This window comes from Anguilla anguilla, chromosome 2 (assembly GCF_013347855.1).
Source record: "Anguilla anguilla isolate fAngAng1 chromosome 2, fAngAng1.pri, whole genome shotgun sequence".
Taxonomy (NCBI): domain Eukaryota; kingdom Metazoa; phylum Chordata; class Actinopteri; order Anguilliformes; family Anguillidae; genus Anguilla; species Anguilla anguilla.
In genome coordinates this window covers 30,589,689-30,614,653 of record NC_049202.1, presented here as the reverse complement: position 1 = coordinate 30,614,653, position 24,965 = coordinate 30,589,689, and the positions used below count along the sequence as shown (strand labels likewise).

At 40.1% G+C, this 24,965-nt stretch overlaps 1 protein-coding gene across 2 annotated transcripts in view; it reads right to left on the bottom strand.

Annotated features, from left to right (window-relative positions):
• The window catches only part of npepps (aminopeptidase puromycin sensitive), a 131,334-nt gene that overhangs the window by 27,680 nt on the left and 78,689 nt on the right, over window positions 1-24,965 (bottom strand). For both annotated transcript variants that reach the window (XM_035401028.1, XM_035401021.1), the window contains one exon: window positions 12,024-12,087. In XM_035401028.1, the coding sequence (XP_035256919.1) occupies window positions 12,024-12,087 (64 nt within the window). The remainder of the gene's footprint in view (window positions 1-12,023; window positions 12,088-24,965) is intronic.

Below are 24,965 nucleotides of genomic sequence, written 5' to 3'. Positions count from 1 at the left end.
GGTATTTGACAGAAGGACACGTTCCGAGCCACGTCGGGCTCAAGGGCGAAGTTGCGTCCATTTTCCTTAAGCTGTTTAGTAACGTGTGTGTCGGGAGTGGACACACAAACACGTTTCGGTTCGGAACCATCAGACGAGGGAGCGTCTGTTTAATAACTTGTTGGACAAGTTTTGGTGTTGCTGATTGCTGTTAGTAGCCTAAGTGTTTCGGAAGTAACACTGCGAATTGTGAAAAAACTTGGGCTGCGTGCCAAAGTGTGTGCAAGAAGAGAACCTTGGTTGTTTACCAATGCGAGTGAATGCGAGAAAGTGCACTCAATGTTGTTTTGTTCGGAGCTCCATCAGTGTTGTCATGTCTACAGAATAACGTATTGTTGTGTTAGGCCTACGTGATATGTTTGTTATATGTGTACACAATATAGTATATATAACCCATATAATATAAGAGTAAAAGCGCATATTTTCCTTTCGTGTAGTTAATACTTTCGGCTCATGATAGCTAATCCGCGTAATTCTGAAGGGCTACCAACTACGGGAATGATGACGGAGAAAGAGTTTTTATGTTGGGATCTAATGGCAGCGGCATTAAAAGCTATGGTTAAAAGATATGGGAAAGCAATTAGAACTAACCCCCCATTCCCTAGCAAAAATGATTCCGGGGTAATTTCAAAGAAGGCATTGAACGTATGGTGGTCCCAACAGAAAAATAATAAACAGAAAGGTAAATATGCAGCAATGTGCGTAGTGATGGCATATAAAAGCGCAGCACACAAACTCAAACAATATGAGGGAGAGCTGGAGCGCTGTCGTAGCGAAATAGACGAGCTGCAAAGGTGTCGTAGCGAACTAGACAGCAAAAACAAACTGTTAGCTAAGGTACAGGAGGATTTGTACAAGGCTCCCCCATATTCACAGGTTATGGATGATATATCTGTAGAGCCTAGTGCCCCAATGGCCCCTATAGCAGTAGACTCGATTCCGAATCCGGATCGGAGTGAGGGACAGCCAAGTATTATAACACAAATCAAACATACACCACTAAGTCCTTCTGATTTGCGTAGCATGGTTCGGGAATTACCCGATCTCAAAAGAGATGACCCGAACATGGCGTTTTGGGAGAAAATAGCACAGTACATGACGGTGGGGGGATTACATGCTTTCGACGTTTATGTGTTAACAAAGGCAAAATGTCCAAGTGCTGTATGGAGCGAGTTAGGGGAATTTAATAACTCTGCATGGGCATCTGTCCGCTTCACATCCACGCTTGAGATGGAAGAAGCAGTGGAAAAGTTCAGGAAGACCGTTTATAAAGCTCTAGGTACAGGTTCCAATCTGTATTCATTATATCTTACCCGCCAACAACGCGAAGATGAACCTTTTGATAGGTATATTGACGAGAAATACAGTTTGTACTCCACATATGGTAATGCAGGTGACAATCCAAGTAAAGATAACCCCGATTTCCTGATGAATGTACTCGAGGGAAGTGTAGCTTTATACCGAGACACAGCGGGTAAGGCTGGTTTTCGACCGAAGGATTGTAGCGACTTAATTTCGTGGGCTGCATGTTTAAATAAATACCATAGTGGTGTAAACAAGGGGGGCGCAAGATCAGGTCTGAGGTCACATTCTCACAATAAAGCACCCCTCCACATGGCTCCGGTACAGGAGATAGCTCCTTGCAGCAACTGTGGGAGATCAGGGCATAGCCAGGCGGACTGTCACAGAGGGAGAAGGACCCAATGTAAGATCTGTCACAAATATGGACACGTTGCCCAGGCATGCAGATCTGGGAATAACCAGTCAGAACGAGGTAGCCAGCTCCAAGACATGTCAAAAGACGAACTCGTTAGATTAATTAAATCGCTTGAAACCTCAGAATAGGATACGTCGGCCCCCATTGCATCAGGTGTTGAGGTTTCGTTCTAATAGCATAAGGACGTGGACACCATAAGTCCCTAAATATTCTTAATTTATGAGCCCAAGATAAGGGAGTAACAGTAAATAAATAAATAAATAAATAAGGGTTATGAGCCCAAGATAAGGGAGTAACAGTAAATAAATAAATAAATAAGGTAGCACACATATGATTGACCCCTAGTGGCACATCCTAACACCATCCTTTCCACAGTTTCTCATGTAAAATACACGCTGAGCAATGTTGGCTTCAAGCTGACACTGAGGTAATCAAATCGTTTTTACTTCTCAAAGTAGCATCTTGCATGAGACTTTTGTTAATACTGTGAATGTACCTGTGGGTGACCTGTGGGGTTGCAACCAAGGCCGTGTAAATACACCAGAGATGGAGGCATAAGGATTTTAAAATGGTGTGTGACTTTTGAACTTGTAGGAGACTCCTGACTAGTGCAGTAGCCCCCAATACAAAATGGGGGACTGGTACAAGAAAATAACATTGGTTAAAAAAAAAAAAAACAACAACTAACTAATCAATTCCAACTAACTAATCATTTGTTCTCCATTTTAGGATGAGACTGGGTGACGCAACCACCAGCCGTGCTCCTCTCCGTGAAAGCGGGACTGAGTAATTAACACTGAGTAATTAACATTTGCTTTCACCCTTTGAAATTCCTACAGGTTGACCCATGAGGACTCCTGGTGGTTAGTGTATTGGTGGGAAATTGCACGTAATGGGTGACCGTTTAGGTAAATATTGCAGGCTTTTGTCCTAAGTGTGTTTCACAGGATCACAGAACTGGACTTGACCCGGCTGAGGACAAAGAAATGCCTGGTTGAACCTGGAGACAAGGTCCTGGTGAAAAACATAATCGGCAAAATTTGGTCTGGACCACACAGGCTCACAATTCCATCACCTGTTTCCAGTGACTGGAACTCCGGTGTGGTTCCATTACATTACATTACATTACAGGCATTTCCGCATTCAATAGTTAAGGAAATACAAGGGTGAGACCCAACATGGGGCACAATAATCCCCGTCTACCCTTATAGCCCCTGGGGGCTATCTCTCTTTCCGTGTCTCCAATCAGACACGTTTCCAGGACAAGAATGTGCACCAACCTTGCAAGCTGCAGTTGGATTTGGGATGACTTCACAGCGACATCTTCATCATTATGTTGTCATGTTGGATATTTTTGTCATTGTATTGTAATGTTGTATATAGTCTGAGAGTGTGGGTTGATACAGGAATAGGTTGGGAGGAGGCAATTAAAATATTGGAAAAGTTTTATATTAATTAGGATAAAAAGGTTGCAGGACTGGAGGAAGATGGTTGTCCCACTCGGAAGGCCATATACGGATATGCCCTTCAGCTAAGAGGTGAGGCACATGCAGCCCTCCAGAGAAGCCTGGCACATGCCCTAAATTGTATAAAGCCTGGCACATGCCCTAAATTGTATAAAGCCTGGCACATGCCCTAAATTGTATAGTGGACCTAAAATTTTGAATTGCTCTGAAAGAGAGCCTCTGCCTGCCCGAGTGACTGTATCCATCAGACACTCTCACATAATCATTCATCACTGGTGTAAAATGCTTCAGGTTAGGTTAGGTTTTCTTTGTAACAAAATTATATATATTAGATACAATTAGGAAACATAAGGATATCGCATGATGGGAGGGAGCCACTGGGTCCACAGCAAATGCCATTTTTGGTTATAAAATAAATGTTAATAATTGAGATTGGGCTGAAACCTGTTAGCAACAGGCACAATATTGGTGACAAAAGGAGGACTACTTTCTAACCAAACTACTGCCTAACACTTCCAACTGCACTAATCCAACTGACACTCCTACCACTATCAGCTCTATTCTGGTCACTCCTGATGTCACCACTAACATCTCTGTCCCAGCACTTGATAGCTGGGTGTAGAACCCTAACACCACAATGCAGATAAAAGGTAACAACTGTGACCCAATGGCTTAAAAATAGTAATTACTGTCCCTTGGGGTGGGGTTGTTTGTATGTATTGTATGGGTCATTTTTTCCAATGTGTGTGGGTATTCAACATTTTTACCCTTTTCCTGGTAATTGCCATGTATCGTAAATTAAAGACAGTTCTACAGAATGTATGGCATGCAGACATGTTAGAGAACATGAATTATTCTGTAATTGTGAGAAATTGATTTTCTCACCAGAACTGTACACAGGCCAACCCGAGGAGGATGGGTCCCCCCTGCTGAGCCTTGGTTCCTCCCAAGGTTTCTCCCCTTTACTCTAGGGGAGTTTTTCCTTGCCACTGTTGCCATGTGCTTGCTCACTGGGGGTAAAGGCCTGAATAGGTTATGGGGAATATGGCATTTAGCACCATATTCCCAAATACAAAATGGGGGACTGATAGGTTCCCTGTTTTAGGTACATGTATTACTATATATATATTAGACTGTATGTAGTGTATTGTGTTTCCCTCTCCTACCATGCTGTGACTGTAGTTTGCATGCCTGTATGTCTAGCACCTCTGTAGTGTGTCTCTGTATAACACCTCTAGTGTCTGCGGCAAGGAGGTCACATTCCTATGCTAAATGGATGCGAGGGTCCCCAGGAAGGGACAAGACCATTTGTCTCCGGTCCGCCACTTAACTCAACCTTTTGATGTGTATGACTGAAAACTGTATATCTAGACACCACACAGTGTGATGGGCAGAGATTCTCTCAGCGCAGCGCCCGAGTGTGCTGGGTCTGTCTCTCCCTTGCGCATTGAATTAAACCACAAATCCTCTGAGGAAACTTTGTCAGCGTGTTCTTCATCGTCCTGCATTTGACTCCACGAATAAGGGCAAAATATCCTAACACAACCATGTGATATTTGGACCAATAGCTGAGAGGGGAAGGTCGGAGAACAAGAAAGACATTTTCTAAAAGTTCTCCGTGGAGGCCATCACACACTGCACCGTGAGAACACACAACACCGCATCTTTTTGTTCTTCAGTTCTCATCTTTTTGCTCAAAAAGTTCTACTTCTTACGAAGTATACTGCCATAACACTACCTCTCCCATGGTTCACAGATTTGGGGGGAGGGGGGGTGTGGTGCTTTGGATCTTTAGCCGTTCCTCTCTCCTTAATATTAGGTCTCATAAACACCACCATTAAAATGTGTTTCAGTAACCATTTCAGCTCCTCAGTGGTTGAAAATTGTTGTTCATTTAAAACCCCTCAGAGCAACAATCAGAGACGTTTTTAAAATCCTTAACTTGTCTTGCAGTCAATGCGTACAGGATCTGATGCCAAAACCCACCCGTAAAATAATTTTCTTTACTTCAGAAATAAATGACGTACAGTTCCATGGGTGGTACTTTTGAGTTTCAAACATCTTCACATTTTTGCATTTTTATTTTATTTTATTGTAATAATCCAAGGGTGTAACTTTAGATCGAATATTGAGGGGGGTTGAAATGCATAAACCCCGAGAACTGCAACCCTGTAGGGGGGTCCAGAGGCATGTCCCCCAAGAAGAAAGTACAGCAGTGAAATGATCGGTTTTTGGTGAACCTTAAGGGGAAAATTGATCAGTCCTGGATCTAGACTGCTGTGATTGGGGGGGCAGACAGATTTTGGGGTGGGAAATTATTCAAAGCACAGTGTGTGTCATAGTTAACAAGCCTGCATTGCTTCGTGATTTTTACTCAAGATCACTGACTCAATCTTTTCCATTTAAATTTTTTTTTTTTTGGGCTTCTCAGCTTTTTTTTTATTGGACAGGACAGTGTAGAGAGACAGGAAGAACAGGGAAGAGAGAGGGAGAGACATGCGACAAAGGTCGTGCGGTCGGACTCGAACTGCCGACGTTGCGGCTTGTAATGAGCATGTGGACAGTGCTGTACAAGCTACGCCACAAGACACCCCAAGAAAGCTTTTCCATTTAATTTTATGCACATCACAAGTTATGCATTTAATATCAGACTCAGAGGTCACGTTAACGCTGGATTCTGCATTTTTTAAAATACAAATTCACTGCGTAAAAAAATACACTGCATTCCGTAAATGCAGATATTGGTCAGACATTTGTGCTGTTTATTGATCATAATATTTACAAAGCCACTGGCACCATTGTGCGATTCAAATAGAAAGTGATTAATTAGAATGAAAAGAAGAAAACGACATGTCACGCTCTCAGCTAGCTTTTTTTAAATAATGCATTTGATATTTTAATGTTTTATTGATGTTTTTCTTTTTTGACATAGCTAACAATCAAACTCAGTAAGATTGAAACTGAAATAGTACAATAAATAATAACAGTAAATAATAAAAATGATCAAAATATCAGTAATTAAATCGAGCAAAATCAAACAAAAAACAGCCAACTACACAAAGTACGCAAACTGATACACACAGTAAAGAGTAACACACAATAAGCCTAAAGTAATAACACACAAAAGCCACAGAGGGCTAGTATGCTCGCTACATATCATACAGCCCAGTCAGAAACCTGACCAGAGGACACCACGCTTACACCCCATTCCTCTCAAAAAGTGCCATGGGACCTCCCATGACCACAGACAATCAGGACCTTGGTCCCCATCGTCCCATCCGGAAGACCGACATGTTCCGGTTCTGGCCGGGGCGTGCAATTGGACACCAAATTATGAAAAATGGGATAAAATTAGAAATAAAAATATCAAGTGGCTAGAGGGGGGGATGGAGCTCAGACTGGTAGACAGGTAAGAAACGGCTGCCAGGCTTTATGAAATTTAGAAAGTGAGCCCCTTAGGGTGTATTTTATCTTTTCTAATTTAAAAAAATGTAAAATGTCCCAAATCCAATGAGTGTGGGAAGGAGGTTGTATTTTTTTTTCCAATTGAGCAAAATAACCACGTCGAATAGGAATTTGGGGAGGTATACGGTCTCTGGAAGAACACCAAAAAGTGAAATTAACAGGGAGAGATCTATGGGTGTGCGTAGTACATCACAAATAGTGTCAAATATGGATGTCCAATATGACCGCAAAGAGGGACAGGACCAGAACACATGCAGCAGAGTAGCTGGAGCTTGGTGGCATCTATCACGTTGGATCAACATCTGTATAAATTCTGGACAGTTTACACATGGTCCAGTACATATGGTGTAAAAATATATACCGTAACACCCCATGTTTAGCACAACGTGAAGAAGAATGGACATGCTCCATTATAGCCTTCTAGGTTTCGTCTAATATACAGTGGGCTCCAGAATTATTGGCACCCTTGATAAATATGCACAAAAAATGCTTCATTGGAATCTCTGGGTTTGCACTTATGGACCCCCCTCTTCAGTTCAGACCACAGGTTTTTGATGGAATTTAAGTCTGGAGACTGAGTTGGCCATTGGAAAACATGGATGTTGATTTCACTTAAGCACTTCTATTTAGACTTTGATGTATGCTTGGTGTCACTGTCCTGCTGGACAATCTACCTATGACCAAGTCCTAGCTTCTTAGCAGAGACAACCAAATTTTCTGCCAGAATTTCCTGGTACTTTGTTGAATTCATTGTGCCACCGATCTAAAATAGTGCCCCGGGACCACTGCCAGCAAAACATCTCCAAAATATCAATAACCCACCTCCATATTTGACATTAGGTATGAGGTGCTTCTCCTGTATGCATTCCTCTTTTTCTGCCAAACATGTTGATGGTGTGTATGGCCAAAACATTCCATTTTGGTCTTATCTGACAACAACACTCTCTTCCCGTCATAATTCCAATGAGGTCATTTATTCTCTAGTGAAACTGGAAGTGATGGAATGACACAATATAGTTCCTTTAGACTGAGATGAACTAAATTAAGTAAAATTGTATTGCCAATTTCATTTTGTTTGATTTTACTTACAATAATTGTTAGGGATGCCAATAATTATGGCACCTATGGTTTTCAGAAAAAATTAGACTACTTAATAAAAAAACATTGAAGCATGAGAGTAAATGTATTGAAATAAAAGTATATAATTTTCCCATATGTTTGAACATAACATATAGATTATTATGTGTCATTTATTATATGCAGCCTTTTTTCTTCATTTTTATTAAGGGTGCTAATAATTCTGGAGCCCACTGTATCCTCCCCCAGATCTTTGGCCCAGAGAGTTTTGAAGGTAGCGGTTGATGGCAGGTGAAGGCCAAAGAGTTTGGTGTAAAATAGAGATATTTTACCCCCAAGGTATCCCCACTAGGGGTGTGCAGAGACGTCATTATCTGTATCTGTATAACAAACAAAATGATCTGCTCTGTATCTGTATTCGGACAGAAGACCGGAAGTGGGTGTGGTTTATACCGGAAGTCACGTTAAATCGGGCAAATGTTGTATTTTATAACCTAATATTCATTGGCAATGCAATTGTTGTGCCTTCAAAGCATCAAATTGATTTAATATTGGCATATAATTAATTATGGAATATATTTCCACATCCTCATATTGTACTTTTCATCTCTCTCTCTTTTTATTTTTAACTAAACTAAACTAAGTTTTATGAACTGTCTGAACCCCACCACCACCCCCCCCCCCCCCTTTAACTGGGGGATATTGAACAATCAGAAACTGAAAAAAATGTTTTAGAAATTGAAAGATTCGGTTTTGTATTGGAAAGGTATATAGAAAAATATCCTTCAGTTGAAGGGAATAATCTTAAAATTCCAATGATGCTATGTTCGCGGGTCTTGATGTGTTAGTGTTACAGCAGTTTGCTAGGGAAACGTGAATTACCACGTTACAACAGTAATTACATAACAGTAATACATGACCTTTTTTGCCTGTTTTATTTTATTTTTATTTTTTTCCCCCTACTGGACTAAGTTTGGAAAGACTGCAAACCATCTGATGTCCTCATATTTTCCCTTGGTGGCAACTGTTACCATGAAAATCTGGACTGGATTTTGTGTTCATTTGATATCCAAGACACCACGTCGCTGATGAGACTAATCAAGCAGTGTCTCCGTGACGCGTTCAAACCCATGTTAGAATCGTATGGTTGACTGCTAGATGCTCCATTATAGAAATCTGGTGCCATTTTTCTTTAACTCAGACGAACACTCCATGCGTGTTGCTAGTTCAGATCCCCATTTTAATTTTCATCTCATTTGTTCTCTCTCCCCACTTGTGTGTGCACCCGCGTGAACACAGGCACACCCTCACATTCTTTCCTTATTCAAGTCCAATCCCTCGTTCAAAGATTTTTCTTTTCCTATTAGTTTTAGAAAATAGTTTAGATGGTTTGATGTGATTATAATTGTGTTCAGCTAATTTTGATCACGTTATGTTGCTTTCCAACAAACATAGGATAAATCAGCATGACGTCACAATAATAACTAACTTACTGGAGCCAGAACGCCTAGGACCAATATTACAGACATTCAGCAGACACTCTTATCCAGAGTAACTTACACAAATTTTACATTGCATCCATTTATACAGCTGGATAGATACTGAAGCAATGCGGGTTAAGTACCTTGCTCAAGGGTACAACGGCAGTGTCCTACTGGGGAATCGAAACTATGACCTTTAGGTTACTCCTTACCCATTATACTACACTGAGTGTATACTACACTCTCATCGTTGAAAGTAGTAGGAATGAAGCACCAGTGAACATTAAAGCAGGCATTTACGTGATCATACTGCATAGAAATATACTGTAAACAGCAAACAAAAATTGTTATAACTAGTTTCATTTTCTTTAGCATTTATTTGTACAAACACAGTATAATATAGGCCTAATTTCATTCGATATACCCATGACCTAAGTCTGGCTGACTAACTCATAGGCTAGTATGTGCACCACAGACCTAAACAAGCACTTGCTAGCCAAGCAAGAGTGTCAAGGACAATTATTATAAGCAGTTTGGTTAATTAATGCTATCTAGCAGCGTGCAGTAGGAATTACACGGGTGGCCCTCATAAAAATAAATTACTTTTGGCAAGATCGCCACAATAATGGTGTGTTTGGTATAAATCTGAGGTTACTCATGATTCATGAGGCAATAGATATCTCCCACGACCTAAACTTGGGTGGTGACCCATAGTTTGTGCATGTTGTCAGCCAACTTTAACATTAAATGTCACGTTGGCTAACGTTATCCGTTTGCGTAAACTAGTTAGCTAGCTAGATTACCTAAATTTCTACTTACTACCCAACATTACAATCTATAGATAACTGGTGATCTGGCAATCTATAAATTTTATCTCCCACCTCTCTACCTATGGATAGCTATGTCTGTAAGTTACCTAACCATATCAGGTAAACTATGCTGGCGAACAGCAATAATAAACAAGTACTTCTAGGTTGGCACTGAGAGGGCACTGCTCCCACCAAAGCCAACTGAAGTTACGTTTATCTTATCATGCAGACCTGTTGAAATAGTATTAAGAAGGTTATGGTCAGAAAGTTTTCTACCTGCAAATATCGACAAATCCTTTGTTTGAAAACATTCTGATTTGTTCGAAAATTATATCTATATTTATATAATTATAAATATCTGCCAACAGATTGTGGTAAAACTTCTAAGGATGTTCATAGCCTACATTGTATGCAAAAATTATTTTAAGAAAAAGAATGCCTGGTCACAGATTGCTGTTGAAACACTTGTTTACAAAGTAATGTTAGGTACACTACAAGGCCAAAGGTATGTGGACACCTGACATCCAACATCTCATCCAAAATTATAGGTATTAATATGGAGTTGGCCCACCCTTTGCAGCTATAACAACCTCCAATCTTCTTGAAAGATGTTGGAGCATTGCTGCAGGGATTTACTTCCATTTAGCCAGAAGAGCATTAGTGAGGTCGGGCACTGATTGGGCAATTAGGCCTGGCTCGCAGTTGGCTTTGCATTTGATCCCAACTGCAAGCTAAGATGTTGGATGGGGTTGAGATCAGGGCTCTGTGGAGGCCAGTCAAGTTCTTCCACACCATTCTAGACAAAACCATTTCCATACATACTTTTCTATGGGCCTGGGGAGCATTGTCATGCCGAAATGGGCCTTCCCCAAACTGTTGGGGAAGCACAGAATTGTCTAGAATGTGATTGTATGCTGTAGTATAAAGAGATTTTCCTTCAGTGGAACTAAGGGGCCTAGCCCAAACCATGAAAAACAGCCCCAGTCCAAAGGGTGTCCAGATATTTGTGGTCATGTAGTGTATGTTGAATGAATGTTTGAGATTTTGAAAGTCATGAAGTGTTAGAACGTTCATGGATTTTCCGCGGTTTCGGTCAAGCGACACTGTCGCTGGGCTATAAACCAACCTTAAACTGCTGCAAATGTTATTTACGTCACAGCTAGCCTGCTGGCTTATCAAGCTGAATTGAAGGAGGCTATACTTTCACATCACTGTACACTACACACATTACTGGGCACTGCAAATTTAGGAAACAATGTGAAAAAGCAAACAATTGTACAATAAACCCTTCAATTGGTAGGACTGTGCTGGCATAAAAAAATTGACTTCAGAAACGATAGATAATGGTCAATTTGAAAAATATAATATTACCAGCAGAACCACAGATTTGTTGCTTGGTCTGCTTTTGCCTTTGGTCTCAGATAAAAAATGTGCAGTTCTACGAAGTGCAAATGCTCATCATAGGATGTGGCTAGCAACCATGCCATCAACAGCTACCTAATATCTGGATGAGAGACTGATCTGCTTGTTATATTTTTTATCTTTGATCTTAATCTTCCATGCTCACATGCTCACTTATACACTGCCAATTACAATGTCCACAGTACCGGAAAAATGAAATCAATTAACCCAGTTTGTGTTGTACAGCAGTTCCTTACACTATAAGTCCAGGCTCATCCTTAAAGCACATCATAAAAACTAATGTAAGACACCATTGAACTTGGATTGCGTGTCTAGACCAAGTCGTTGCTACTGCATATACCTTACTACATTAATGGTGCTGTAACTGTAGTGCAGCAGCAATGCAGTAGGAGTTAAATTCACTTATTTTGACAATTGTGGTTTCCTAATAAGTCATTTTGACAGAAAACTGTAATCTAGGCTTGTCTCACATGCAAGCTGATTTTGCAGGCAGTTGAACCTTTTTTTGAATTAAAGCATAGAGCAATGATATCGGAAGTTCCTTTACCATTGTGAAGTCCACTGGCACAGAACTTCTTCTGAGAGATTTTGAGCACACGATCCTCTCCTTGCTGGAAAACACAATATAGTGAATTACTGAATAACGAAGTTTCATGAGCTGGTAAAATAACATAAATCCACAAGGAAAATAAATGGGAAATTCTATACAACACAACATATTTACAGCCCTTGGTGACTCTGGCAGAGGCAGGGGAGGAGCAGAGAGGGTTGATTCTCATATACCCCACACAGAGGCTTTTAGAGAAAACAAGGTTTTCTCCAGTCCCATTTTCTTAAAATTTCTGGGAGCTGTTCAGGAGCATACATAGGAGCTGTAGCTTCTTCTCAATTCACTTACAACTGAGACTGTCAGCCCATATCTTTCTAGATCTTTAGGTTTGGCTTTTAAATACACAGCTTGCCATACCATGAAGAAACGTTTCAAGGGCAGGATTGCGGTGCTGAAAACATCTACAATATTTCCTGAATATACGTGACGGGTGCTGGAGAAAAGGTCCGCAAGTCGCAAATCTTGAAATCGCGCTAGGAGGCAAAAAAGGTTTTTAAATTTTTTTTTTTACTGTTTTCCTTTTTTTCATATTACGAAAGTTAAAGTGTTGAAGAAGTCACTCAATAGAATAAACAACTTTTTAGGGTCACTAAATACTTATAATTTGTCAGCAAGGTCGGCTTGTTTTAGTGATTCTTACAGCCGGGTTTTGGAGGCGTGATGGGGGTGCAGTTTAATTAGCATGTTTGATTTCGTTGGCTATTGTCACTTTGTTTCGGTCAAGCCACCGCCCATAAATAAAGCCGTGTGGTAGTAGCCTATGTTTGTTTACTGTGCGAGGTTGCTAAAATGGCGGACGCTCAATCAGTAGGTGAGAGTATAAGCTTTCTAACGATGTATAACATGTCTAATTTTGCTTTTGGAATAGCGTTTTATAGGTTAGCGTAAACGAACATTTTCTTACCATGGCATTCGCTGTATATGTAGGCTAGTATTAAAAGACGTTGCACCTAACGAAACGTTGTCAACGATTTTTCGTAATTCCTTGGAAAATACCATTATTATTGAGGACTTCTGGGCATAGCTAAGCCATATGTTTGCTGATAGACCTATCTGACATCGTTTTCTGGAGCAAAACAGAAGCGGATATAACTCATTGATTTACTGTCTCTGTCTCCATCTACTGAACATAGATAAGATTTCATCATTGCTATGTAAGTATTAGCCTACTGCTCAAAATATTTCGGTTATTACGTTATTTTAGAAATTGAGTGTCTTTAAATAGGTTAGTGGTATTGTGTAGGCTAATGTGGATATTTCACACTGTAATGTAAGCGTTAGTTAGTAGTGTAATGGTTTTTGTGACGCATACACCAGTGATGAGGAGAGTGTTGAAACATTGCCAAAACGTGGTGGACGGCTGAAAAATGTTTTTATATCGTCCCATTCCCATACAAGAAAACATAGGAGTGTACAGAGTATAGAAATAGGCTACATACAAGAGTTAATTATTACACATTTAGGTACTGTGCAGCATTGTGTGACTATATGTTTGCATTATGTTTAAATTATATCTATGTTTCATCGTAAACCTTCATAAGGGGCTCATATGCTTTACAATGGACAAAAAGCATTATATTCCTTTTTGGAGAGATTTTGGATTTGTTTCTGGACCCTTAGCTATTTTAGACCAGTGTTAATAATTTAGACATTGTGGGTAGATTTGGAGATGCTGGGTACACTGCTTAGTTTTTGCTTCATAGATCTTTAGTAGTTCTACATATCCACCCTTAGATTTTATGAACTTGTGGCCAAGAAGTTTTTGATCCAGCACATGTATACTTTAACCCGCAATCTCCCAGTATTTCATTGCGAACTAAAAAAGGAGCAAATTCATTTTAGATTTTTTGCCTTGACCATTGCATTTGTGGCACTTTATTTCTTACAAAATTATGAATATGAAGTAATCTAAGCTAGTATTATAAATGGTACAAATGTATTGCTTCATTTAAGACATTTTTCTAGTCTCTGTGGTATTCACATCTGGAGTTATAAAGCTTTAAATAGGGTAACCCCTAAATGGGCAAGGATTTACAGGTACTCTAGTGGGGGAGTGGTTGGGGTGGAGTTAACTAGCTATTGTTCCCACCCATTATCTCCCTGTGAGAAGTGTGAAAAGTTCAAGATCTTTCAAGGGGATTTTCTCTGCTACTTGATTTTAGGAGTACCAACATTCAAATGAGCATATCTTCTTCAACTATTTTCAGATTTCGATGTATGACACATCATTTGAAAGCTTATAATCTGCACTTTCGTAATCTGTAAAAAACTGAAAAATGACCTTGCCCTACTTGCGGACCAACACATCAGCACCTGTCACAATTTTTTTTTTTTACAGTATATACAGCGCCTTCGGAAAGTATTCAGACCACTTCACTTTTTCCACATTTTGTTACATTACAACCTTATTATAAAAACAGTATTATAAAATTGATTAAATTCATTTTTATTCTAATCAATCTACACACAATACCTCATAATGAAAAAGAGGTTTTTATAAATCTGTGCAAATTAATGAAAAATAAAAAACAGAAATATAAGTATAAATAAATATTCAGACCCTTTACTCAGTACCTTGTTGAGGCACCTTTTGCAGCGATTACAGCCTCAAGTTTTCTTGGGTATGACACTACAAGCTTGACACACCTGTATTTCTCCCATTCTTCTCTGCAGATCCTCTCACGCTCAGTAAGGTTGGATGGGGAGCGTTGCTGCATAGAAATTTTCAGGTCTCTCTGGAGATGTTCAATCGGGTTCAAGTCCGGGCTCTGGCGGGGTCACTCAAGGATGTTCACAGACTTGAAGCCACTCCTGCATTGTCTTGGCTGTGTGCTTAGGGTCGTTGTCATGTTGGAATGTGAACCTTCGCCCTAGTCTGAGGTCTTGAGCATTTTCATCAAGGATCTCTCTGTACTTTGCTCCGTTCAGCTTTCCCTTGATCCTGACTAGTCTCCCAGTTCCTGCCACTGAAAAACATCCCCACAGCATGATGCTGCCACCACCATGCTTCACCGTAGGGAAGGTACTGGCCAGGTGGTGAGCAATGCCTGGTTTCCTCCAGACATGACGCCTGGCATTGTGGCCAAAGTGTTCAATCTTGGTTTCATCAGACCAGAGAATCTTGTTTCTCATGGTCTGAGAGTCCTTTAGATGCCTTCTGGCAAACTCCAAGCAGGCTGTCATGTGCCTTTCACTGAGGAGTGGCTTCCAAATGGCCATTATACTATAAAGGCCTGATTGGTGGAGTGCTGCAGAGATGGTTGTCCTTCTGGAAGGTTCTCCCATCCTCACAGAGGAACTCTGGAGCTCTGTCAGAGTGGCCATCAGGGTCTTGGTCACCTCCCTGATCCAGGTCCTTCTCCCCCAATTGCTCAGTTTGGCTGGGCAGCCAGCACTGGGAAGAGTCCTGGTGGTCCCAAACTTCATCCATTTACAAATTATGTAGGCAACTGTGTTCTTTGGGAACTTCAATGCTGCATAAGTTTTTTGTACCCTTCCCCAGATCTGTACCTTGACACAATCCTGTCTTGGAGGTCTATTGACAATTCCTTCGACTTCATGACTTGGTTTTTGCTCCGACATGCACTGTCAGCTCTGGGACCTTATATGGACAGGTGTGCACCTTTACAATTCATGTCCAATCAATTGCATTTACCACAGATGGACTCCAATCAAGTTGTAGAAACATCTCGAGTATGATCAATGGAAACAGGATGTCATAGCAAAGGGTCTGAGTACTTATGTAAATGTAATATTTCAGTTTTTTATTTTTAATTAATTGGCAAAAATTTCTAAAAACCTGTTTTCGCTTTGTCATTATGGGCTATTGTGTGTAGATTTATGAGAATAAAAATTTAACCAGTTTTAGAATAAAGCTGCAACATAACAAAGTGTGGAAAAAGTGAAGGGGTCTGAATACTTTCTGAAGGCACTGCATTTACTTCAGTAATCTCAAAGAGGGATTTTGTCTTCATTTTTTGAGTCTGGTTGCTCAATCATTGGAGCTTTCCGTTAGATCCAGTCACCACACTGCACAAAGGGCAAGAAACTTTTTTTAAATAGTAAATTCCCAAATCTGTCTTTCCCAAAAAGTATCCTTGCTTGCCTTTATCTTTTTATCTCCTTTGTAGTTTTACATAGAAAAATGGAATGCCAAGTAACTGAAGATCCTGCAGGACAACCATTGAGTTAAAATTGCCTTATCTATCCTGCAAGTGCCCACTTAGTTAAACCCTTCTTCATGTTCTCAACAGTACAAGAGAAAAAAAGAAGCCGGTAGCATCATAAATTAATGAGGGATTGTGGACAAAGCTAAAAATACTTTGACTCTGGTACACACAACTGTAAATATAGAGCTGTATTCCATCAGGGGCCTGCTTTACCAACATGCATGCTAAAGTCCTTTTCAATTCATTCTTAAAATATCAAAATATTTAAACTGATAATTTGCTAGTTTACCAACTGTTTTCACACAAATTAATAATCAGATCTGCACAAGTTAAAAAAATGATTATGATTATTATTATAGTTTGTATTATCACTAATAAAAATAATGATAATATTTTTTATGTTTTAACAGATCTGCTAGTTAATTTGAGTAAACAGTTTAAATATCTAGTTTAAACTAGAAAATAGTTTAAATATCCTGATATTTTAAGACTGAACTTCTGACACAGACCTTAGAAAAAACATGCAGTGGGTACCATAATGTTTAGGGGAAAGACTTTAAAAAATAGATTTGACTGCACTGCATAATTTTAAATGTGTAATCAAACAACTAACAACTAACATGTGGTTGAAAGGCACATTCTCAGCTTTTATTTAATGGTATTGTTATGCATTTTGGTTTCATCATGAAGAAATAACAGCACTTTTTATAAATAGTCCACCCATTTCAGTGTGTCATAATGTTTGGGACAAATGGCTTCACAGGTGTTTCTGATTAGTCAGGTATGTTAAGTTGCTTCCTTATGTAGGGGACATGCTGCTACTTCTCATAGTGGGGCACCAACATGTAGAAGATATACACCTATATCCTCACAGGTGGCACCAACATATATTAATCATGTATTAATCATGAATTAAATATACAACTATAAATTGGCAACATAAATTAATAATTAAATGAATTACTATTAAAATGACACATTAATAGTTCATCTTAACCAAATCATATTATATTCAGCCAATACCAAATTAATATAAACAATTCAGCTAAAAGGTGAAGGTATACTAAGTTCTTTTGATTAGCAGTGGCTGACTCAATTCAACACAAGGGCGACATAGCTCAGGAGGTAAGACCGATTGTCTGGCAGTCGGAGGGTTGCTGGTTCAAACCCCACCCTGGGCGTGTCAAAGTGTCCTTGAGCAAGACACCTAATCCCTAACTGCTCTGGTGAATGAGAGGCATCAATTGTAAAGCGCTTTGGATAAAAGCGCTATATAAATGCAGTCCATTTACCATTTACCAAGAGTAATACCAATGCAGACAACCTTGTAAATATAATAAAGTTTATTAAATACACTAAAAGTACCAAAAAGGGCAAAGCACAATTGACTACAACGAGGTACAATAAACTGTGAGTGCACATGTGTGAGGAGTGTTGGATGTTCTCCTGTGGAGTTGCGTATTGTAGACAAGCGTCCAAAGAGAACAAAGGATCTAAGATGGAGTATGAATGGAGGGGTCTTTGAAACTACATAAATCTAGTGGCTAAACAATGGCACATGAAGAGTACCAAACAAATACAGGGTAACTGAATAGCTATCAGTGTGCGTTTTCGAGATCATGCCATGTTAAGACCAGTTAATAAGATACGTTCTGTGCATGACATATATTCAAACTAACGCAGGGCGGTGGATGGCTTGGAGCCAACCACAAGAGAATGGTAACACAAGAAGCATTTACATTAATCATTAAAACACAATAAACATCACAGTTACGTACATCCAATCATAAATGTGGCTACATTTGGTCCGTCGCTAATTATACTATGCCCAGAGTTACAGCCTTACTTGAGTCCTTTGGTTCCATTGTTGGAAATGTTTCCTGGTTTCCAGTGTGAAGTCTGCGGGAGTTGTGGTGGAAAAGGGGAAGCCATCCGCCGCCCTTTCCTGGATCCAAGACACGCAGTTTGATCCTTGTCGCAGGCCGCTTGCCTCATGGGACTTGCTCTGCTGGATCGACCATCGGGCATGGCTCTCCTGGTTCTTTGACCATCGCTAATCATGTAGCTGTGCTTCGGAGCACCTCGTTCCTTCCGCAGCCGGTAGCAGAGGGTATAAGCAACTTGCTCGGTTGCAGGCCCTGCAAACTCTTCATGGCGTGTAGACTCGTGAGAGGGAGACGGGAGAAGGGTGGTGAGTCCAGGGAGAGGAGAATGGAACCGAGAGAGTGAAACAACGGCAACCTCCATTTTATTTAAGGTTGCATGTTTCAAATTTACAGTAAGCCAATACTGTAACTGGAAAGCTAGGAGGTGTGGTTAAATGAGTCCCTTTCAGGTGGACATATGGGCTTGGTAGTTTTGTGTCTTTATAGTCCATGGTACTTACATCTCCCCTTTTGGTCTCAGGATTATGCTGGTGTAATCCCTGAGAGCACAAGAGTTAAGTACAGTTTACGGCTGAAAAGTTCACAACAGTTCGTTCAGGCATGTAACATCTGGGCAGTTCATACTGGCTGCGAACACACTGAGCATCATCATACTGGCTGTAAACATTCTGGGCATATTGTGGGTACTAACTACTTGGCTACGCAAGAAAAACATATCATAATACATTTATAAAGACAAGGTTGAAATAAACAAAATATTACAGTGAACAAAGATATAGTATAAAACAGAATACCAACAAATGTATGCTTATTCATCAGGGTTAGTGAGGAACAGGAATGTTAGGAGGACAGTGGGTGTTAGAAATGCTCAGTTAAGATGTTGGAAAGCATCCGGTCTGCACCAGATGTGATGATATAGCCATTTTTGGTGAGGTCCGAAAACGTCATGTTCTAGCTGCTCTACAGAACAGATGACATTTAGACTACATAGTGTAATGACTTAGCCTGGTCTAGGCAGACTTGGTTTTACTCCCTTCACACAGATGCTGCCGTAGAAGGGTGTCATCTTAAGTGTTTAAATGACTGTAAAGTCCTGTAAATGGCTGTATCATGATGGTCATTTGACATTGTGATCTCATGCATTATGCTTGAAATATTGGAACATCTTATGTTGTGGTTTGCCTTAATGGTACAAAGTAGCACACAACAGTACTTAAATACGGGAGCACTTAGGAAGTATTATAAGAGTTACTTATGAAGATTAAACCGTGGTGATGGTTTAGCAATTTTGAGTGTTGAGTTTTTCCATTATTTGTTTATTAAGATCCAACAGCAGAGTGGGTCTAACTATTAGAAGGCAGGTGTTTCAGGATGCCAGTAAACCTGTTTAGTCTTGCTTTCCCCCTTTTCTTTAATGGGATGGACAACAATCTCCCAAGCCATCCGAGTAATTCTACAGATCCTGAGGGTGACCTGTGTGCGTACACAAGGATGGAGATTGTGTAGGAAGAGGGACTTAAAGGCCGGGGCCTCCTCTAGGCCAGGCTTGTTCTTGCCCTGAAAGAATGCACACTTCAAACATTGGTAATACGCACGAGGGTGCTCGAAACGGTAATGTTTTACCTGGATGGCTGCGATTGTTGCTGATGTCTCATCAGTAAAAGAGGAATATTCTTCGATCAAGGCCTCACAAAGCTGAACACGGTCGTCTCTGATGGTGGAAGGTTGAGACTATGAAAGTGCAAACAGACTTAGAGCTAGTCTTCCAGATCAGTCGAGTTTTCTCCCGTTGTGTTGCTAGGGGCAAATCAGAGAGACTGTGTCCAATCTCTCGCAAATAGTCTTCAATGTTATGATCTGGACTGTCAGGATCATAATATTCTAAATCCTTAGCAATTACCTCAAGCTCCTCAAAGCAAAAACAGTCTGAAGTCTTCTGAGTCTGCCTATGTGGAGGAGGTGAGACAGATCTTTGTGATCCTTGTTGGGCTTTGTGTACTCTCTCTGGCTGAGAGACCAAAGCTGAAAGATGTTCATCACTTTTGCGATGAATAGGAACTGTAGAAAGAAAGCCTGAAGACTTTCTGGTACCCCCTTTGGAGGGATAAGTAAAAGTGGAGAATTCTTTCCCCTGTGGCAGGGAAGAAAAAGAAGCTGAAGATGGAGGTCTTTCTGCTTGATGAGCAGAAAGGTGGGAGAATGGAGCATACGCTGAAGAGAACACACAGATTAAGTTCTGGTGGAGTACCCAGACAAATCTGAACAATCATAGCTTAAGTCTCCAGAACTCCTCTGCTAGTGCTGTGCTAGTTTGGATGGCAAGACTGATCTGCCTATGGAAGTTCACGAGCAAGCAGGAAAGCAGCTGGGTTTGGACATCATGGGCAAGTCACACGTTTTGCTAGTAAGTGAAGATATTTCTTTCCTACAGACACTAAAGCTCAACTTGTTCACAAACTCAAGATAGGCAGGAGCTACATTATGTGCTAAAGAAGAAATATTTGTCTATGCTGGGCTCCATATCTGTGGTTGGAATGGAGGGTAAAGTTACAGATTGGTAAGTGGTTCCTCTGGTTTTATCCATGGCGTTGGAGCAGTGAGCGCTTCAGTGGCACAAGGTAAGTGCACTGGTCTTTAGCTGAAATGGATTGGATTGTTCACACTCACAACCTCATGCTACTAAAACTATAGTACAGGGAAACAACAGCACTACCTATTGGCTTTCGTTAGAGTGGCAGTCTGGGTTAGCCACCAAAACTGGACGCAAGCTGAGTTAACCCCTTTGCGCATAAGCCAAATCTGGTGAATCCTTGCCCATTTAGGGGATACCCTATTTAAAGCTTTATAACTGTAGATGTGAGCATCACAGGGACTTGAAAAATGGCCTAAATGAAGCGAGACATTTGTACCATTTGCAATACTAACTTAGATTAGTTTATATTCATAATTGAGGAAGAAATAAAGTGGCACAAGTGCAATTGTCTTGGCAAAAAATCAAAAATGAATTTGCTTTTTTAGTTTGCAATGAAATACAGAGAGATTGCATGTATACAGCAGGTTACACAATACATGTCCTGGATCAAAAACTCCTTGGCCACAAGTGCATAAAATCTAAGGGTGGATATGCAGAACTACTAAAGGTCTATCAAGCAAACACTAAGCAGTGTACCTAGTGTCTCCAAATCTATCCAAAATGTCTAAATTGTGCATTGCTGTAAATCATAACATAATCATGTATTTCACTACAAATCAACTGTTTTGACTCAAGAAACTCACTGTTGCATCATTTTCAACTGGGAATTACAAGCTTTCCATCAGTACAGTGGCATAAAATATCTAGGTCTCCGAAAACATATCCAAAATCTCTCCAAAAAAGAACTAAATGCTTGTTGTCCATTATAAAGCATATACATGTGCTCCTTATGAATGTTTAAGATGAAACACTGATATCAGATTTTAAAAAATAATGATGCAAAAACATTATACCACAATGTGGTACAGTACCTAAATGTGTAATTATTAATTCTTGTATGTTTTTCTGCACTCTACAGTATGTGATGTTCTCTTGTATGGGGACGGGATGACATTAAAACAATATTCAACAGTCCACCATGTTTTGCCAATGTTAGAGTACAGGTCACATCTGGTGCATTAAACAGAAACACTACTTAGCAAACCAACAAACGCTTACGGTACAGTGTGAAATATACTCATTATAAAATACCACAAACCTATTTAAAGACACAATTTAAAAAATATTGTATATAACCAAAATATTTTCAGCAGTAACACTTACATTTGGACAATGAAATCTTATCTGTGTTCAGTAGATAGAGACAGAGACAGAGACAGAATCAATGCTGTCGTTCCAGCTTGGGCTGTTGATTAATTGTCGATCAAGCCAGATTGTACTACAAAGGACGACAACACCGTAAACAAAATGTGAGTTATTACGTACAGCTATTTTGGAAGGTTCCCAGGCGTCACAAATGAATTGTCCAAGACAATATATGACCACTCAGACTCAAAAGGGACATCTCTAGGCGTAAAACCAATGGTAAGGTTGTATATTTATTCCATATTTAGTCGCAAATATTGACAGTAAAATGACATGGTAGAATTTTTAAAAAATGTTTATTTCAGTGTTCATTGAGAAGCGTTTTTCACAGCTGTGATGGCGTACATCCGTCTGTTGTTGGCATTAACATGTCGCTACGACAGAATACACATTTTTAGTGGCAAAAGAATGTTTTCATTGTCCAGCGTGTCATGTATAGGCGGGGTGTAGTTACAGATGAGACTGCAGAGAGGGGGTGCTTGGTAAATAGATGACCAGTGCAGCAATGGTGGCACTTAGAAACTCCGTTTTCAGTATAGTTGTGTTGAATCATGTACTAATAAAGCTAGAACACAGTGATTGCGTTTTCAACTCATAATTTGGTTGCAGGAGCACAGAATGTCTGAATTGAGCAATCTAGGCACGCCGGCGTGCCGACCACTAGGGGCACTGCTCAAAGTGGTTAAAGAAGTAACAGCAGCTAAACGGTACAAAGCTTTATACATTTACAAATTTCACTCAAGCTTAAATATGAGGTAGTGACAGCTAGGTGGTAGATCGCTTTATGCTTCATAACACACGCAAGCTAAAATACAAGGTAGTGACAGCTCGGCGGTGGCCGAACTTTACTTAAACTTGTGCAAGCTGAAATACAGGGTAATAACAGGGCGGTAACAAGCTTAATACTCTCCTACAACCTTAAAAGTTCTTTGGGACTTTACTGGGCCAGTAACATGCAATGGTTCAATTAAATAAGCTGCTGAATTAACACGGTTAAATTCAATGGCTCGAATAGCACTGAATATCCAAATGCCTTTGCAACGCAGGAGAAGCTTTTGCAGTTTCTATTGACTGTAAAGCACTCAAAAAACTCAAAGGACTAGGGCAGCAATAGCAGAAACTTTGTAATACGAGTAAGTAATAAAGACAAGTAACACTATTAACGATCAATAGGCATTAAAATAAAAATGATAGTTATCACTGTATTAACCTTGCACAAGCTTGTTAACTAAGTATGGTTTGAATTAAACAATCAATCAATCAATTTAACACAACAATCACCACAATGCACTCTTCTTAAGCACAGGTAGCCTATTATCTTTTTCAGGCTCAATGGATTTGGCCCCATTTAGTGGTGGGGTGGGGTGTTTATGTAGGCTTTCTAGTGCTCAGAATTTGAATTTAGAAATTAGATCAGAGATTTCCCATATTAACATTACACAAGTATGAATAAAAGTCAGCAATACCAATCCTCATATGGGAGGATTATTATTACACATTAATAGTCAATCTTAAACAAATCATAATATCAAAGCACAATTCAATAAAATGAGGTACAATAAACCATGTGAGTGCACGTGTTTGTGGGCGTTGTGTGTGTGTGTGTGTACGTGTGTGTTTGTGAGTGGAGTGCTGTATGTTCTCCTACACGTGGAGTTGCGTACTGCAGACACATGTTCCAAGAGAACAAAGGATCTAAGATGGAGTGGGGTTTGAAACTACCTCGACGTACTGATGGCACATGGAGGGTGCCAAACAGATGAAGAATATTGGTTATATGGCTATGGGTGTACGTTTTCAGAGATCAACATGCCGTTTTAAGACCAGTTAGTATTTAAATGGATCACGCAGGATCTGTTCTGTGCGTGATATAAGAAAACTAACGCAGCGCGGTGGATGGCTTAGAGCCAACCGAAAATACAGAAGGCTTATAATAACCATTTCAAACACAATAACCATTATAGCACTGTCATGTACAAACAATCATAAATGTGGCTACATTAGGACCGTCGCTAATTACACTATGCCCAGAGTTACAGCCTTGAATCCTTTGGTTCCGTTGTTGGAAATGTTTCCTGGTTTCCAGTGCTACGTCTGTGGGAGTTGTGGTGGAAAAGGGGAAGCCGTCTGCTTCCAAGACATGCAGTTTGATCCTTGTCGCAGGCCGCTTGCCTCGTGGGACTTGCTCTGCCTAGTTCTTCGACCACAACCAATCATGTAGCAGCGCTTTGTAGCACCTCGTTCCTCCCGCAGACGGTAGCCGAGGGTATAAGCACCTTGCTCGGTTGCAGGCCTTGCAAACTCTTCCTGGCGTGTGTGTGAGAGGGAGATGGGAGAAGGGTGGCGATTCCAGGGAGAGGAAAATGGAACTGAGTGAAACTACAGCAACCTCCATTTTATTGAAGGTTGCAAGTTTCAAATTTATAGTAAGCCAATACTGTAACAGGAAAGCTGTGGTAGGAAGTGTGATTAAATGAGTCCATTTTAGGTGGGCATACAGTATGGGCTTTGTAGTTTTGTGTCTTTGTAGTCCATAGTACCTACCCTTAGTACAGAAAACCCTCAGGTTTTAGGAGGTTGTTTACAACAATGCCTTAGGTTTAAGAATGTTTTTTTTAGAGGGCACCTTAGGTCTAAATGGGTTAAAGACAACAAAGTGAAAGTACTGGAGTAGCCATCACAAAGCCCTGACCTGAATTCCATAGAAAATTTGTATACTGAACTGAAAAAGCGTGTCCGAGCAAGGAGGCCCACAAACCTGACTGAGTTACACCAGTTCTGTCAGAAGGCATGGGCAAAAATTCCAGCAAAGTATGGTGAGAAGCTTGTGGAAGGCTACCCCAAGTGTTTGATTCAAGTTAAGAAATTAAAAGGCAATGCCACCAAATACTAACTAAGTGTATGTAAACTTTTGACCCACTGAAAATATGATATAGCACATAAAAGCTGAAATAAATCTATTTCTTAGGTATTATTTTGAAATGAT